Source organism: Lynx canadensis, chromosome X, assembly GCF_007474595.2.
Source record: "Lynx canadensis isolate LIC74 chromosome X, mLynCan4.pri.v2, whole genome shotgun sequence".
NCBI lineage: Eukaryota > Metazoa > Chordata > Mammalia > Carnivora > Felidae > Lynx > Lynx canadensis.
In genome coordinates, this window is record NC_044321.2 from 52307616 (window position 1) to 52327228 (window position 19613).

General features: G+C 38.5%; 1 protein-coding gene across 4 annotated transcripts in view; it reads right to left on the bottom strand.

The window, feature by feature from the left end:
* Positions 1–279: 279 nt before the first annotated feature.
* The window catches only part of EDA2R (ectodysplasin A2 receptor), a 35505-nt gene continuing 16171 nt past the window's right edge, over positions 280–19613 (bottom strand). The window contains exons 2-8 of one of the 4 annotated variants that reach the window (XM_030305817.1): positions 7053–7231; position 6988; positions 6430–6514; positions 4449–4613; positions 3823–3824; positions 787–841; positions 280–614 (exon numbers count right to left, since the gene is read on the bottom strand). In XM_030305817.1, the coding sequence (XP_030161677.1) occupies positions 280–614; positions 787–841; positions 3823–3824; positions 4449–4613; positions 6430–6514; position 6988; positions 7053–7231 (822 nt within the window). Of the gene's footprint in view, positions 615–786; positions 842–3822; positions 3825–4448; positions 4614–6429; positions 6515–6987; positions 6989–7052; positions 7232–19613 lie in introns of those variants that run through there. The other 3 variants (XM_030305819.1, XM_030305818.1, XM_030305820.1) reach the window with 3 other exon arrangements.

Below are 19613 nucleotides of genomic sequence, written 5' to 3' on the forward strand. Positions count from 1 at the left end.
TATCAACCAAGCTACTACCTTGACAGCTGTAGGCCCAGAAATGTGATGTTTGGCTGACAGACTCCAAAGATTAGCATAGTCACTGTTGCCCCCTTTAGTGTTTCCAGCTTGCTGTTCCTCTACCCCTAGCCCTACTGAACAACAGTACTGTAAAGAAAATTCCTTGAGGGTGGTACCCAATTTCTGGTCTTTCTGTCCCACCTTTCGAGCTCACCTCTGTAGAGTTAATCACTGGGGACTTCAAAGGGCATATTGAACTCCAGCCTATCTTCAGAGTTTTCAGCTGTGTTCCCCCCCTCCCCCCAATGTCTCAGATCCAGTGCAGGAGGGTGAGCTGGAAAACATTTGCAGGTCTAGTTCTGTGCATTCAATGGGGATGTGGAGCCAATGGGAGTGGCTTTCTGAGGCACAGGAAGCCATGGTAAAAGACTCCTGTGTGGGGAAGCCACAAGTTGAAGTGCAGTCGTCATCCAGGATGGGGTTAAGTGGCTGGCTCTCAAAGATGCTTTCACCTAGTGGGGACTTAGGACTAGTCTCCTGGCCAAGTGGCATGGTGAAGAGAGATTCTTCCTCTGATGCCTTGTCAGCCTCAAACTGCAGTGAACCTCCTGCAACTTGAAGCAGAAAGCCACTGGGTCACCCAGAGGCAAGAGCTCCTCTCAGTGGAGTACCTGGTCCTGAGTACAAGATGGGAAACCGTCTGGGAACTAGTGTTCCCCTTCCCCTCCCTGAGGATCAAAGTACCTAGCACCAGGATGAGGTGATACACTTGGGAAACACCCTTACACTGAGGTATCAAATTGAGGCTATCTAGTGGTGGATCAGGGAAAACAGTCAATTTCTCCAGAGAAAGAGAAACCTTTTATGAGCAGCAGGATTTTGACCCTCTTCCCCCATAATCTGTATCCTTTGGTGTTATGCTTGTGTGTTATGTTGTGTCATATGGCAAGAAGCACATTGCAAATGGAATTAAGATTATGGACCTTAAAATGGTGAGATTATCCTGGATTACCCAGGTGGGACCAGTGTAATTACATGTGCTCTTAATTTTTTTAATGTTTATTTATTATTGACAGAGAGAGAGGGAGACAGAACATGAGCAGGGGAGGGGCAGAGAGAGAGGGAGACACAGAATTCAAAGTAGGCTCCAGGCTCTGCGCTGTCAGCAAAGAGCCTGACGCGGGGCTGGAACTCACCGTGAGAGATCATGACCTGAGCCGAAGTCGGATGCTCAACCAACTGAGCCACCCAGGCGTCCTTTTTTTTTTATTTTATTTTTTTATTTTTTTTTACATGTAATCTTAAAAGTAGAAAAGAAAAAGCAGAATAGTCAGAGAAAGTATCAGAGAGATGTAACATGGAAAGGACTTGACCCACCATTCTAGTTTTGAAAATGAAAAGTAGTCATAAGCCAAAGAATGTGGGTAGTATCTAGAAACTGGAAATGGTCCTCAACTTATAGATAGCATATAAATGTCACCTCATCCATAGAACTGCAAGTAATTGAATTATTCCATGTTCTGGAATGATAAAGAAAACGGATTCCCCCCAGAGCTTCCAGAAAGCAACACAGTCCTGTGAACACCTTGATTTTGGCCTTGTAAGACTCTAAACAGAGATCCAGCTGAGCCTACAAAGATTCTGACTCATGGAAATGGTGAGATAATAAATGGGTGCTGTTTTAATCTATTAAATTTGTGGTAATTTTTTATGGCAGTGATAGAAAAATAGTACATACTTCATGAATAAGTCTGATTCAGCATTGAGTTATAAACTGAGAGCCTATGGTATCTGTATTTGTTTGACCCTTCGCATTGTGGTTGTTTTATTTGTTATTTATTTATTTATTTATTTATTTATTTATTTATTTATGATGGATGGATTAGAATTCATCGTCAGAGGTTAAAATTATTTCATACGGAAATTCAGATTTCTGGATTCTTTTGAAAATTCAACAGATCTCAAACATTGAATATTTCCTCATGGTAAAAAAAAAAAAAGAGAAAGAAAGAAAAAAGAAATTAAGTCACCTGGGCTGAGTAGCAGATTCCCATTTGGATAGTAAATGAACTCACTCTTTACTTTACCATAGCCCCTACTTCTCTCTATTGCACTGTTGATCAGATCTGATTCACACACTGATTTTCCCTATACAACTCCAGTATGCATAAGTCCTGATAAACACCCTTTCAAAAAAAAAGGCTCATCCTCTTTCCCCTATGGAGACCCTAGTGAGCTGCTCACCCTCACATCCCCAGAGAAAGGTACAATATTATTATCTTGAGGACAGAAGAGGAGCAGAAAAGTGTTACCCATTTCTCATTTCCTGAGACAATAGGAAGGACACAGGCAGCTCTCAAACATTGCCTCATCTTCATCTTTCTGGGCTGTGGGGTCCAAATGCTTCATTGTCCATATTTCATGCCCATGCCCAGACACTGGGTAGCAGCTTTCTTATTTGACAAACTGGCTCCAAAGTGGGAGACAAGATGGTCCACCCTGAGCCACAATGTTCCAGGATCCACCAAAGAGTAGAAGAGAAAGAAGCAGAGCTTGAGAAGGGTCATAAAGGGATAATAGTACTCCTTTTGTGTCCCTGCAGCCCATGAAAAGATAGATTCACCACTGCTTAAGTCAAAAATATATGCTAGGTCTTTTGAAGATTAGCTGACATATCTTACAGCCAAACTTACCCATGTCTATATAAAAGAGATCTTCCCACAAAAATAAAGGGAGGTTAAAAAAGTGATATCGTTTTGTTCCTAGTATCCAGTGGGCTGAGGAGGAGTCCTGAGCACCAGTGTAAGAAAATTTATCCTGTAGGGGCGCCTGGGTGGCTCAATTGGTTGAGTGTCTGACTTTGGCTCAGGTCATGATCTTGCATTTGTGGGTTTGAGTCCCATGTGGGGCTCTGTGCTGACAGCTCAGAGCCTGAAGCCTGCTTTGGATTCTGTGTCTCCCTCTCTCTCTGCCCCTCCCTTGCTCGTACTCTGTCTCTCTCTGACTCAAAAAATAAAATAAAAACGTTACATATTTTTTAAAATTATCCTCTCCTTTTCTTACTAAATACACTTTATTCACTAACATGGATTCCTGTTTAGGTATCTCTGCATAGATTTTAGTTCTCTCAAGGACACTGAAGCTGTCCAGAGCCTTTGTACTCTTGGCTGGAGCTCTAAGTCTCTTACCTATTGCTGGCCGGTGCACCATCCCATCTCCCCCAATCTTTGCCCTCAGTGATCTGAACTTTCTGTCCCACATTTTGGCTAATGGCCAGAGTTGTGCTGAAACAGATCATAATGGTACTCTTGACTTTAAATATGACCTTCCATCTGCAATTTCTTTTTTTTTTATATATATATATATGAAATTTATTGACAAATTGGTTTCCATACAACACCCAGTGCTCATCCCAAAAGGTGCCCTCCTCAATACCCATCACCCACCCACCCCTCCCTCCCACCCCCCATCAACCCTCAGTTTGTTCTCAGTTTTTAACAGTCTCTTATGCTTTGGCTCTCTCCCACTCTAACTTCTTTTTTTTTTTCCTTCCCCTCCCCCATGGGTTCCTGTTAAGTTTCTCAGGATCCACATAAGAGTGAAACCATATGGTATCTGTCGTTCTCTGTATGGCTTATTTCACTTAGCATTACACTCTCCAGTTCCATCCACGTTGCTACAAAAGGCCATATTTCATTTTTCCTCATTGCCACGTAGTATTCCATTGTGTATATATACCACAATTTCTTTATCCATTCATCAGTTGATGGACATTTAGGCTCTGCAATTTCACATGACAATCTCCTATGGGCTGGGCCAGACCTCTTTGGGTATCAGTACTGTCTGGGAAAAAATGTCTGGGTCCACCAACTCCTCTGGACACTGGGCTCTCAGTTACCCACATTTGAGATATTACTATACTAATAATAGTTGCCCAAGACCTCACCCACTTTTATTACAGTCATGTCTCAAATCCAGCCATCCATCCATCCTCCATTCCTGACAAGCTCCAGAGTCTATACCTATAAGTGGAAATGGAGAATTGGAAAATAACTTAGAAACCAACTAATCTAACACCATCTCTCATTTTAAAGATTAGGGATAAAGAAGCCCAAAGAAGTTAGATGACTTGTCTACATTTACATAGTAATTTATGAGTTGATTTAGAACCTAGGTATCCAGATTCCTTCCCCGAGGGTTTTCTCATGATGTTGTGTTAATTTATGAATTCCCATACCTTAGTGGATCAGGTTCCATAAGCTCATAGGGTTGAGCTCAGTTGTCTCTGAAGCCCCATACTTTCTACTGCCACCTCCAGATCATTTACCCCTAAGGTTTTCCAGCACTGTAGGGAAGGCCCATTAACTCTCATCCCCAGAAAATTCCTCTCTTCTGCTAATCAGAACCTTGCCCCTAATTCATGTAATATGTGAAGCAGCCACACTTACCACGCTGGCAATGTCTGTTGAAGAACTGCTTGCAGTAGAGGAAGAAGAGCCCCAGGAAGACCAGGGTAAACACCATGAGAAGACTGCTCATCATTGCAACAAGTGTGGCCTCCTGAGGGGGCACTGTGTGTACATTTGCCTTCATTAAGCTCAACTGGAAGGCACCTGTGAGACAAGAAAGTGGGGGAAGTCAGTCACTGTGTGCAGTCAATAAACACCCTGACCCTGGGCCTGGAATTCCTTAGGCCATTGCCCTCTCTCTATAACCTTCCCCAGTTAGGGTTGCTAAGCTGGTTTTAATTCTTTGTAGAGCAGGAAAAAATATAAATAACAAAGTGAAGGAACTTGCATATACTGTTGGTATGGTATAAGTTAATACAATTATTTGCAGATGCACATATTGTGTAGTCTTTCTATGTCACATCTAGTTATAAAACCTAGAAAAATGGAAACAAACTAAGATGTTCATCAGTAAGGCACAGGAAAAATAAATCATGATATAATCTTATGATTTAATATTATTATATAACTTAAAATAAAAGACCTGTATGGATCAACATAAATAATCCAGAAGGGAAACGCAAATTGAAGAAAGTGAGTATATAGCATGAAGTAATTTATAGGAAACATCAAATATAAAATAATGGCATATATTTTCTATGAATATATATCACTAAAAATACAAGTATTAAAATATGGCAGTCATAGTTCTCACCAATTATCCACCTGTGTTTCCTATACACCATTGTAGTAAGGCCATCAGAGTACTTCTGGCCAATGGTCTGTGAGTGGAAGTAATGTGTGTCCCTTGCAGACTAAAGTAGTTAAGAGCCACTATGTCTCTTCCATATTTCCCTTGTCCCATCAACCTAAAAGCCACATGGTCTAGATGGTATAGTCACAAGATGGAGGAATGCTTTTGTGCAGTAAAAAATAAACTTTTATTGTATTAAGCCATTGAGATTTAGAGATTTGTTGTAGCATAACCTACCAACAAGATGCATGCAATTTTATGACAGTCGTTGCCTTTGGGGAAGTAGGGAGAGAATGAAATTCAGGGAGGATCAAAAAGGGAATTCTATTACACCTGTAGAATCTTTGTTCCTTTTTTTAAAAAAAATATTTTAATGTTTATTTATTTTTGAGAGAGAGAGAGAGAGAGAGAGAGAGAGAGAATGAATGTGAGAGCAGGGGAGGGGCAGAGAGAGGGGGAGACACAGAATCCAAAGCGGGCTCCAGGCTTTGAGCTGTCAGCACAGAGCTCAATGCGGGAATTGAACTCATAAACCCATGAGATCAAGACCTGAGTCGAAGCTGGATGCCCAACCAACTGAGCCACCCAGGTGCCCCAATTATTTGTACTTTAAAAAAAATATAAAGCAAATATGCAAAACGTTAAAATGTATTAATTCTACGTGTTGTGTAACTAGCCATTTATATTTTTATTTTTTCTGGATTTTAAATATTTTTACATATTTGAAATATATCATGATAAAAAAAGTTTCAAAAACTTAAAAAGAGTTAGTATATGTATGTATGGTAAATAGATAAAAATGATAGACAGATAAATGGATAGTGGTATGGGCATAGACTAGATCTTAGTATTTTATTCAGCCTTTTCTATTACTAAGCAGTAGAGATTCCTATAAACCTCATTATCATCTACAAATATACAAATGTTATAACTTATAAAGTGTTTTCTCAATATATTAATTTATTAGACCTGGGCAGCCATCCAATAAGGTATGAAGAATGGTGATTATCATGATTTACATTCTTTTCAGATGATGTGAAGAAGGTTGTGCATCTGCACAATATATTGTGAAACAATATATATTGTGAAATAAGAATTCAAATCTGATCCCTTACCAATCTGTTCTACAGGAAAGAGTACGACAGGATATTGGAAGTCTTTACTATCCCATCTTGATACTACTCAATGGGTTGGAGAGAAAACTGGAGAAAAGAACTGGATACAAGCACTGAACCTCATAGGTGGGTGTCTGTTTTGTGCATGGGATACACTCTTGGTCTTGCAGTCCTCCAATGCGTCTTTTTGGTAGAAACTATGGTCAGAGATATAAAGAAAGGCAAGGTAATAAAATGAGCAATGCACTTGGGCTGATCTTTACTGAGACCATAAACAGCTTCTAAAAGTCTTGCTTTCTTGGAAGCCAGCACCCATTCCCAACCTTCATTAATTATTTGCCTCTGTCTGATTCTGAATCAAAGTACCAGATGCTCCACCTCTTTGCTCATTCACCACACCCTATAGCCAAAGGGGAATTAGTCTCATAAGAGAGGAAGCACTGCTTTGACATCCACTGTTTCATAACCTCTTTGAGGTCTACAGTGGGATTTACCTTGAATCTTGGGTCTTGGCTTCAACATGCCAGCATGATGAAAAAGTAGTTAAGTACTTATTTGTGGCTGACCATGCACTAGGCACTTTGTAGGTTGATCACAGGAAGACACTGCTTCTCCCTCATGGGAGCTTAAGCTCATCATGATATGGACCATTAGAATGCTTCAACTAGACTCTGGGAAAAGACCTCCAAAGAATGTAAAGGTCCATAAAAGCTTTCTCTCATACAGCAGTCTCACCTAGGCAGACAGTCCCCACAGACGGCATTAAAGGTAGCTGTGCAGTTGGCTTTTTGGATACAATTGATGACAGCACAGGTGATGCAAGTCTGACATCTATGGTGGCCCCAGCTGCTTTTGTATCTGCAGGGAGGGCAGGCTGTGCAGTATGCATCTCCACCTTCTCCATAACCACAATCCTGTAGAGAGATAGGAATCACTAACTTTACAGAAACTTGGAAAGAAGATCAGCTACAGGAAAAGTGGACATTGTATACAAGAGTGCTTAACAAACTGCAAGTTGCAATGCATTTATGACCCATGCTAGTTTAAGACTAGCATCGAAAATTTGGAAAAAAGACAAAATAATGATATCAAATATCAAAGTGCTTGTACTAAAGCTAAGTATGAATCAGCATAGGCTAGGTTATGCTATGGAATAAACAAATCCTAAATCTCAGTGTCTTTTTTTTTTCAACGTTTATTTATTTTTGGGACAGAGAGAGACAGAGCATGAACGGGGGAGGGGCAGAGAGAGGGAGACACAGAATTGGAAACAGGCTCCAGGCTCCGAGCCATCAGCCCAGAGCCTGACGCGGGGCTCGAACTCCCGGACCGCGAGATCATGACCTGGCTGAAGTCGGACGCTTAACCGACTGCGCCACCCAGGCGCCCCTCAGTGTCTTTTTTTGTTGTTCTTTTAAGAACAAAAGTTTATTTCTCACTCACACTATTTGCCTACCAGAGCTTTACTGGGAACTCTGCTTTACAATATTATCACTGGGTTACACAGGGAGACAGGAACTTTATCTTTGTGTTGTCATGAGTGGAGCATCAGGGAAAAGAAAACATTGTGAATTGCCACTGGCTCTTACTTTCTTCCAGAAATAATCCATTTCACTTTGCTCACATGCCTTTGACATATCACCTGATCATTAGTAACTACAAAAAGTAAAAGAAAGTGAAATTCTACAATGTGCTAGAAGGTGGGGAGATAGAAAGATTTGACAAATAACTGCCTGTAATCATTACCTATACCTCAGTATTGTTTTGTAAATTTTTTACAGATAAAATATATATAAGTATGTGTTAGATTGTGATGAAAAATTTATTCCTTACTCTTGGCAATCGTAAAAAAAAAGTTTTAATGTGAATGATATATAGGAGAGATGAGTGATCTAGCTGGCTCTTGTCTTAGGTCTGATATTGGCTTAGTGTGGCTCTAGCCATTTCTGAGCATCAGAGGCTCCAACATAGGACTAGGCTGAAGTGGATAGTGTCGAAATATTCTTCCAATTCTGACATCCTAATTTAGGAATGAGGCTTCTGCCTGATATGTCATAGTTCTTTCTCCAAGACACAACTCTAGTTATCAAGGGATATTAACTATTTGTTAATTGTAGTAGAAGCTGGTTGATTATTTGCCAAACTCATTCTTCTTCCTAAGAATACCTCTAGCCAACGTTCCCTAATCTCACTGTAGTTAGGTGGGGCCATGTGCCTAATTTTTACCAAATGGAACACGTATAAAATGATATATGCCTCTCCTAAGTGTTAAAGGGGTGCTTCAGTATAGACCCAATCTGTAAAGACTGGGAGAGGTATGTTTTTGTTTGTTTGTTTTTGTTTCTTTTAACTTCTGGCAATCAAGGAAATCTATCAAAATATTAGCTAACCATGATATAAATGAACACATATTAAATGATCACATATGTAAAGGAATACAGTGACTTCAAAAATAGTTTGGAAGTGGGGTGCCTGGGTGGTTCAGTCAATTGAGCATCTGATCTAATGGTTATGATTATGATCTCATGGTTCGTGAGTTTGAACCCCTGTTGGGCTCTGTGTTGACAGCTCTGAGCCTGAAGCCTGCTTCAGATTCTGTGTCTCCCCACCCCCTCTCTCTGGCCCTCCCTTCCTCATACTCTGAGTCTCTGTCTCTCAAAAATAAATAAATGTTAAAAAAATAGTTTCGAAAAACACCTAAATAAATGAACTTATATAGCCTTCAATGAATAAAATTTAAAAAGCTAAATGAAAGGAAGGAAAAAAGTCTGATTTCTAGTTACCAAATTATAATAAAAAATGACTAGTTTTGAACAAACAAAAAATGACAAGATATACAAAGAAACCCGAATGTATTAATCATTTAAAGAAACAAATAAAATTGATGAAAAGTGTTTCTGAAGGAGTCCAGACATTGGATTTAGTAGCAATGACTGAAAGACTAAAATATTAAATCTGTTCAAAGAAAACCATGAACTTTAAAAATCAGGAAATAAATATGTGAACAAAATAGTATTATCAAAATTATAAAAAGAAACAAGAAAGAAATTATAGAGGTGAAAATTAAAATAACTGAAATGAAAACTTCACTATAAGAGTTCAATAGCAGCTTTCAAAAGGTACATAAAGAATGAGCAAACTTGAAGGCAGGACAGTAGAAATTATCAAGTTCTGGGGAACAGAAAAAACAAGGAAGGAAGAGAGTAAACAAAATCTAACAGACACCACCAAGTAGACTAACATACAATTGGGATTCCCAGAAGGAAAAGAGAGAGATAAAAGAGCAGAAAGAATATTTTAAGAGATGATGGCTGAAAACTTGCCAAATTTAATGAAAGACATGAATAAATACATCCACAATGTTCAACGAAATTTAAGTAGGAAAAATTCAGAGATCCATAATGAGACATATTACAAATAAGGTGTAGACCTTTGGGGTTCAAAGTCCTTTGGCATCAGCATTTCTTTGTTTGAGAGACATGGGAAGTACAGATCGCACTTTCAACAATAGCCAAATTATGGAAAGAGTCTAAATGTCCATCAACTGACGAATGGATAAAGAAAATGTGGTTTACATATACAATGCAATACTACTTGGCAATGAGAAAGAATGAAATCTGGCCATTTGCAGCAACATGGATGGAACCGGAGGGTATTATGCTAAGTGAAATAAGCCAGGCAGAGAAAGATAGATACCATATGTTTTCACTCATATGTGGATCTTGAGAAACTTAACAGAAGACCATGGGGAAGGGAAAGGGGAAAAAAAAAGTTACAGAGAGGGAGGGAGCCAAACTAAAAGAGGCTTTTAAGGACTGAGAACAAACTGAGGGCTGTTGGGAGGTGGGAGAGAGGGGAAAGTTAGTGATGGGCATGAAGGAGGGCACTTGTTGGGATGAGCACTAGGTGTTGTATGGAAACCAATTTGACAATACATTATATATATATATATATATATATATATATATATATGTATATATATATATGATGTAGATAGCCAAAGACATAGAAAAATATTTATGCAGCAACACAGAAACAACTTGTCAAGTACAATGGATCACATTTTTTCTCAAAAAATTATGGAGGCTATGAGGCACCTTGGTGTATCAGTCAGTTAAGTGTCCAACTCTTGATTTTGTCTTAGGTCATTATCTCATGGTCCATGACTTTGAGCTCCATGTCAGGCTCTGCGCTGACAGCTGGGAGCCTGCTTGGGATTTTCTCCCTTCTTTCTCTCTACCTCTCCTCTGCTTATGCTTGCTCTCTCTCTCTTTCTCTCTCAAAATAAATAAATAAACATTTTAAAATGTTGCTGTCAGAGCAGAGCCTGCTTTGGATCCTCTGTCCTCCTCTGTCTCTCTGTCTCTCTCTGTCTCTGTCTCTCTCAAGAATAAATAAAAAACGTTAAAAATTATTTTGAAAAAGATGATGTAGAGATGTCCAACAGGCACATAATAAATGTTCAACATCACTAATCATCAAGGAAATGGAAATCAAAACCACAATGAGGTATTACCTCACACCAGTCAGATTGACTTTCATCAAAAAGAAAAAAATAACAAGTGTTGGCAAGAATGTGGAGAGAAGGGAACCCTCATATACTGTTGGTGGGAATGTAAATTGGTGCAACCATTATGGAAAACGGTGTGGAGTTTCCTCAAAAAATTATAGATAGAGGGGCGCCTGGGTGGCGCAGTCGGTTAAGCGTCCGACTTCAGCCAGGTCATGATCTCGCGGTCCAGGAGTTCGAGCCCCGCGTCGGGCTCTGGGCTGATGGCTCAGAGCCTGGAGCCTGTTTCCGATTCTGTGTCTCCCTCTCTCTCTGCCCCTCCCCCGTTCATGCTCTGTCTCTCTCTGTCCCAAAAATAAATAAACGTTGAAAAAAAATTAAAAAAAAATTATAGATAGAAATATCATACAATTCAGCAATTCTACTTCTTTGTGGTTATCTGGAAGAAAATGAATACATCAATATGAAGAGAACTATGCACCCACTATGTTTGTTGCAACATTATTCACAATTGCCAAGCTATATGGCTTATGGAAGCAAACAATGTGTCTATCAACACATGAATAGATAAAGATGTGGTGTCTGTGTGTATCTGTGTGTGTGTGTATCCACACACACAATGGAATATTAATGATAAAAATAATGAAATATTATAATTTGCAACAACATGGATGGACCTAGAGTGTATTATGCTAAGTGAAATAAATCAGAGAAAGCCAAATACAACATAGCTTCATTTTTATGTGGAATTGAAAACAAAACAAAACAAGTAAACAAAACCAAATGGAAAAAGACTCATAGATACAGGGAACAAACTGTTGGTTACCAGAGGGAGAGGGTTTGGTGGTGGGGGTAATAAGTGAAGTAGATTAAGAGGTACAAAATTCCAATTATAAAATAAACAAGTCACAGTGATGTTATGTACAGCATAGGGAATATAGTCAATAATATTGTAATAACTTTTTATAGTGACAGATGGTAAGTAGATTTTGTGAGTATCATTTCTTGATGTATAGAAATATTCAATCGCTATGGTTGACACCTGAAACTAATAAGCTAAATGATAGTATGTGAATTATACTTCAATAAAATTTTTAAAAAATTAAAAATAAAATTATATTGAATTACTATTTTTTTACTTATTAGATTGACAAAAATCTAAAAAGATTGACAACAGAGTTGCTAAAGCTGTAGGGAAACAGGCATATTTTGGTGGTGATACAAAATGGCACAACCCTTCTATAGGGGAATTCAGCAATATCTAACAAAATTGCATAAATATTTACTCTTTAACCCAACAATTGCAAATTTAGAGGTCTATCATACAGATACAATCACAAAAATACAGAAAACTGTGTGCATAATTCTACTCATTGTAGCAATATTTTTAATAGCAAAACTGTCTATCAAGAGGAGACTGGTTGAATAAACTGTGAAAGATATAGAGTGGAGTAATTTGCAGGTATAAAAAGAATTGTGGACTATCGATATATAATGGAATGTAATGATCTCCTAGATATATTGCCAATTGAAAAATATTAAGGTAGTGGAAAGCGTGATATCATTTACCTAAAAGGTGGGTTAGGCAAGTCTGGTCACAGTTCACACACACACACACACACACACACACACACTTTGGTTTATATTACAGAAATAAAAAAATAAAATGGTAAGTGATAAAACTAAAAAACAAAAACAAAACAACAGCAACAAAACAGGAGAGAAATTGCCTTTAAAGGGAAGTGAAAGAATAGGTAGGATAGGACAAAGATAGAAGTAAAAATTTGAGAGTATCCCTTGTTTTGTACTTTTGACCTTGGAATAATATGTTTTTACATAATTATTAAACAAAATTAAATTTAGAAAAAAAAATCCCTAAAAATTCAAGTTAAAAAATTAACCTAAAATGAGAGAGTTTGCAGATGGTGGCATAGTGGGAGGACCCTAGACTTTTCTGATCCCTTGAACACAGCTAGATAACTAGCAAATAATTCTAAATAGTCAATAAATTGACCTGAAGACTGATTGAACAAACTGTACAACTACAGGGGGGAGAAGAGGCCACTGTGAGGAAGGAAGGAAGTACAGAGATAATGGTTACAGAGAGAAAAGGATTACAGATGATGCAGAGTGGAGGGAGCTCTGGTCACAGAGAAAGGTGAAAGAGAGTGGAATGTACAAGGACATGCACAAGAAGAACAATTCCCCAAAGCCATTGGTTAGGAAAAAGACAGGGGCTGAATTTTGTGAGTTTTTGCAACCAGCAAGGCTCAAAGAACTGGTTTTAGAAGTCCTTGGGCTTGACTGGGATAGAGACTCTGAGGACGTTGTCCTAATCCTGGAGCAGAGGCAGGAAAACAACTCCGGAGCAGACTACATGATCTCAGGATCACCTAAGAGGCTCAGGGAGAGACTATTTGTATTTTTGGAGCATATCTGTGAGAGGTGGCATTGCTTCTCTAGGGATGAATGAACCAGAAGGCACCATTTCCCTCCTCTGCCCTTTAGCATACGCAGAGACACTGGCTGAGAACAGCTAACCTGGAAACTGGCTATTTAGTCTGCTTGCTCCAAACCAACACCCCTAAACTCTTGCACGACTGCCTTTCTGGATCAAACCTGTATCAGTCCCAGTGCAATGAGACACTTTCAGGGTACCAGTGTGGGTCCCTGCCACACCATGTCCCTGAAGTTTGGAATTTTAAAGTCAGGAGCCCTGGCTACAGTACAGCCCAAGTTGTGCTGCTCTACTCCAAGTAGGCAAGTGAACCAGAGACAGTGTGAAATCAGCAATATGAAAAATTCCTGTGATGCACAAAGAAACATATTTGCTCCTCTGAAAGTGTTTCCTTAAGAGCAGAAAGCAAAGACTTCCCTCTCCAGGGACAAAGGAGCAGGCTGGTACCATTTCCCTCCCCTGACTCTCAGCAACAAACAACTTCAGTAAATGGCACAATCCCAACACTGGTGGGCTAAAGGGCTTACACCAAGATCCACCACCTGCACTCTGCTTGTACTGCTTTTCTTTGTTTTAATTAATTAATTTTATTTTTTTAAACATTTATTTATTTTTGAGAGTCAGAGAGAGGCAGAGCATGAGCAGGGGAGGGGGAGAGAGAGGGAGATATAGAATCTGAAGCAGGCTCCAGGATCTAAGCTATTTGTTAGCACAGAGCCCAATGCAGGGCTCGAACTCATGAACTATGAGACCATTACCTGAGCTGAAGTCGGACGCTCAAATTACTGAGCCACCCAGGCACCCCTGCACTGCTTTTCTATAGCAAGTGTGCCTAATGACCAGCATAGCAGATGCCTCCCACAAAACACCAGCACAAAACCCTGCAGGAACTATGTCTACTGATCATAGAGTTCTGTAAAATTTCAGTTCTAGTGGAAATAGCATGAGGCCTCTTTTAACAAGGAGACCAGAGCACACTTAGTTAGAACTTGCCATACTGTGGCCAAGATCAAAACACTCCCTAGGGCAAGAAAGAGAAATTCTACATAGGACTTACCTGAGGGATACAACAGCCAAAACACAGCAGGTGAGTGCATACAGAGACACTTCCTGAGTGCCAGGACCTGGACATTATAACCTCTTCTTTATAAAGTTATTACTCTTAAGAACAGGAAAAATAACAGCCTTTCCTAACACAGAGAAGAAGACAGAGACCTAGACAAAATGCCAAGATGGAAAATTTCATCCCAAAAGAAAACGTCATGGCCAATAATCAAAACAGATATAATAAATATACCTGATCCAGAATTTAAGCAATACCCATAAGGATACTCACTAGGCTTGAGAAAAGCATGGAAGACTTCAGGAAGACCCTTATTGCAAAGATAAAAGGTAAATAAATCAGTCCAAAATGAAAAAGGCAATAACTGAGATTAGAAACTGACTGAATGTAGGGGCACCTGGGGGGCTCAGTCTGTTAAGTGTCCGACTTTAGCTCAGGTCATGACCTCACGGTTGGTGACTTCGAGTCCCGCATTGGGCTCCATGCTGACAACTCAGAGCCTGGAGCCTGCTTTGGATTCTTTGTCTCCCTCCCTCTGCCCCTCCCCTTACTCAAAAATAAATAAAACATTAAAAAAATTAAAAAAAAAACAAACTGACTGAATGTAATGACCACAAAGATGAAAGAAGCAGAGGAACTGATAAGTGATATAGAAGATAGAATTATGGAAAGTAATGAAGCCAAACAAAAAATAGGAAAAATTTGGATCATGAAAGTACACTTAGGGAAATCAGTGACTCCTTCAAACTTAATAACATTTGTATTACAGAAATCCCAGAAGAAAAGAGAGAAAAAAGCAGCTAAACAGTTTATTTGAGGTAATTATAACTAAAAACTTCCATAACCTCGTGAAGGAAACATATATCCAAATCTAGGAAGCACAAATAACTTCCATCCAGATCAACAAAAGCAGGCCAATACCAAGGCATACTATAGTTAAATTTTCAAAATATTGTGATACAAAAAGAAAAAAAAAAAAAACAAAGCAGCAAGACAAAAGAATTCCCAAACAAGGTAAGGCCAATAGATTAACAGCAGATCTTTCCACAGAAACTTGGCAAGTCAGAAGGGAGTGGCATGATATATTAAAGGAGCTGAATGGGAAAAAATATGCAGCCAAGAATGCCCTATTCAGCAAGTCTATCATGCAAAATAAAAAAAAGAGATAAAGAGTTTCCCACACAAACAAAAACTAAAGGAATTTGTGACCACTAAACCAGCCCTGCAAGAATTTTTTAAAAAATATTTACTTATTTTTTGGGAGAGCACACAGAGGGACAGAAGACCTTAAGTGGGCTCTGCGCTGACAGGCTGACAGCATCAAGTCTGATGTGTGGCTCAAATTCATGAACCATGAGATCATGACCTGAGCCAAAGTCAGACACTCAACCAGCTGAGACACCCAGGTGCCCCAGCCCTGCAAGAAATATTAAAGGGGGGTCTTTGAGTGGGAAGGAAAGACAAAAAATGACAAAGACTAGAAAGGAACAAAGAAAATCCCCAGAAACAGTAAGACAACTAATAAAATGGCATGAAATACTTATAATCAGTAATTATATTGATGTAAATGATGAAATGTTCCAATCAAAAGACCCAGGGTGTCAGAATGGATAAAAAAAGACCCATCTATATGATGCCTACAATAAACTCATTTTAGATCTAATGATACCTGCAGATTGAAAGAGAGGGAATGGAGAAATATTTACCCTGAAAATTGATGTCAAAAGATAGCTGGAGTAGCAAAACTTATATCAGACAAATGAGATTTTAAACCAAAGACTGTAACAAGAGATAAAGGGGACTATCCAAAAAGAAGATATAACAATTGTAAATATTTATGTTCCTGACATGAAAACACCAAAATATATAAAACAAGTAATAGCAAGCATAAAGGAACTCACTGATAATAATCCAACAATAATAGTAGGGGGATTCAACACCCCACTTAGAGCAATGGACAGATAATCTAAGCAGAAAAGCAACAAGGAAATGATGGCTTTGAAAGACACGCTGGACTGCATTTACTCAACAGATATATTCATAGTATTTATTCCTAAAGCAGCAGAATACACTCTTCAAATGTACATGGGAGATTCTCCAGAATAGATCATATCCTACCTCACAAATCAGGCTTCAACAAATACAAAAAGATTGAGATCATACCATGCCCGCTTTATTTTCTTTAATTTTTAATGTTTATTTATTTCTGAGAGAGAGAGAGAGAGAGAGACAAAGTGTGAGTGGGGGAGGGGCAGAGAAAGGGAGACAGAATCCAAAGCAGCTACAGCCTCTGAGCTATCAGCACATAGCCCGATGCAGGGCTCGACCCCGTGAACTGTGAGATCATGGCCTGAGCCAAAGTCAGATACCTAACCAACTGAGTCACCCAGTGCCCCACCATGCATGCTTTATGACCACAATGCTAGGGAAATTGAAGTCAAACAGAAGGAAAAAAAAATGGAAAGACCATATATACATGGAGGTTAAAAGAACATGCTTTGGGGTGCTGGGGTGGCTCAATTATTTAAGCATCTGCTTTTGCCTTAAGTCATGATTTCATGATTCATGAATTTTAGCCCCACATTGGGCTCTCTGCTGTCAGCAGAGCCTGCTTTGGATCCTATGTCCACTCTCTCTCTGCCTCTTCCCTGCTCATGCTCTTTCTCTCTCTCAAAAATAAATAAGAAAAATAATTTTAAAAAATTCTGCTAAAGAATGAATGGGTCAAGAAGAAAATGAAGGAAGAAATAAAAAAATAATTACATGAAACCAAATGAACATGAAAACACCACAGTCCAAAACAACTGAAAAGGAGCAAAATTGTTCCTAGGAGGGAATTGTACAGCATTATAGGTCTACTTCAAGAAGCAAGAAAAATCTCAAATAAACCTGCCTTACATTTCAAAGAGCTAAAAAAGAAAAACAAATGAGGTCTAAAGGCAGCAGAAAAATGGAAAAAAATAAAGATTAGAGCAGAAATAAATGAAATAGAAGCAAAACACATGGTAGAACCAATCAATAAAACTAAGAGCTGATTCTTCAGAAAAAAATAATAAAAGTGATAAACCTCTACACTGACTTATCAAAAAGAAAGATAAAGGACCCAAATAGATAAAATCACAAATGAGAAAGTACAAATAATAACCAACATGACAGAAATACCAACAAGTAAAAGAAAATATTATGAAAAATTATATGCCACCAAATCAGACAATCTGGAAGAATTCAATAAATTCTAGATATGTATAAACTACCAAAGTTGAAAAAAGAAGAAATAGAAAACTTGAATAGACTGATAACCAGCAAAGATAGTAAATCAGTAATCAAAATTCTCCCAAAAAACAAAAGTTCAGGGTTAGGTGGTTTCACAGGGTAATCCCACCAAACATTTAAGGAAAAGTTAATAATTTTTTTTTTCAAAATAGTCCAAAAATAGAAATGGAAAGAAAAATTTCAAACTCACTTCATAAGGCTCTTATTACCTTCATTCCAAAACCAGTGAAGTCTCCACTAACAGAGAGAACTAACTACAGGCCAATATCCCCGATTAACATGAAGGTAAAAATTCTCAAAAAAATACTAGCCAATTGAATCCAACAATATATTAAAAGAATCATTCACCGCTATCAAATGGGATTTACTCCTGGGCTCCAAGGTCGGTTCAATATTTGCAAATCAAACAACATGATATGCCACATTAATAAAAGAAACAATAAGAACCATATGTTCCTTTCAATAGATGCAGAAAAACCCTTTGACAAAGTACAATACCCATTCATGATAAAAACTCTCAACAAAGTAGTTTGAAAGGGAACACACCGGGGCGCCTGGGTGGCGCAGTCGGTTAAGCGTCCGACTTCAGCCAGGTCACGATCTCGTGGTCTGTGAGTTCGAGCCCCGCGTCAGGCTCTGGGCTGATGGCTCAGAGCCTGGAGCCTGTTTCCGATTCTGTGTCTCCCTCTCTCTGCCCCTCCCCCGTTCATGCTCTGTCTCTCTCTGTCCCAAAAATAAAAAAAAAAAAAAAAAAAAGGGAACACACCTCAACATCATAAAGTCCATATACAAAACCCCTACAGATATCATCCTCGATGAGGAAAAATTGAGATCTTTTCCTCCACATTCAGGAGCAAGATAGGATTGTCCACTCACCACTGGAAGTCCTAGTCACAGCAAACAGACAACAAAAAGAAATATAAGGCATCCAAACTGGTAAGGAAGAAGCCAAACACTACTTATAGATGACATGGTACTCTATATAGAAAATGTTAAAGACTCTACCAAAAAAATTGCCAGAACTGATACATGAATTGAGTAAAGTTGCAGGATATAAAATCAACATACAGAAATCTGTTGCATACAGATATTGGTGTCACATACACCAGTAATGAAGCAGCAGAAAGAGACATCAAGGAATCGATCACTTTTACAATTGCACCAAAAACCATAAGATAGCTGGGAATAAACCTAACCAAAGAGGTAAAATATTTGTACACTGAAAACTATAAAACACTGATGAAAGAAGGTGAAGATGACACAAAAAATGGGAAAACACTCCATGCTCATGGATTGGAAGAACAAATATAATTAAAATATTTATATTACCCAAAGCAGTCTACACATTCAATTCAATCCCTATCAAAATACCACAAACATTTTTCACAGAACTCAAACAATCCTAAAATTTGTATGGAACCACAAAAAAAAATAGCCAAAGCAACCTTCAAAAAGAAAAGCAAAGCTGGAGACATCACAATTCTGGACTTTAAGTTATATTACAAAACTGTAGTGATGAAAACCCTATGGTACTGGCACAGAAAAAGACACATAGATCAATGGAACAGAAGAGTTATCCCATAAATGGACACACAACTATCTAGTCAACTAATATTCAGCAAAGCAAGAAAGAATATCCAATGGAAAAAAGACAGTCCCTGCAGCAAATGTTGATGGAAAAGCTGGGCAGCAACATGCAAAAGAATGAAACTGGACCACTTTTTTACACCATACAAAAAATATAATTCAAAATTGTTGAAAGACCTAAATGTGAGACAGAAAACCATCAAAATCCTAGAGGAGAACACAGGCAGCAACCTTTTTGACATTGGCTGTAGTAAGTTACTAGATATAGGTCTTGAGTCAAGGGAAACAAAACCAAACATGAACTATTGGGACTTCATCAAGATAAAAAGATTTTGCACAGTGAAGGAAATAATCAACAAATCTAAAAGAAAACTTTTGGAATGGGAGAAGATATTTGCAAATGGC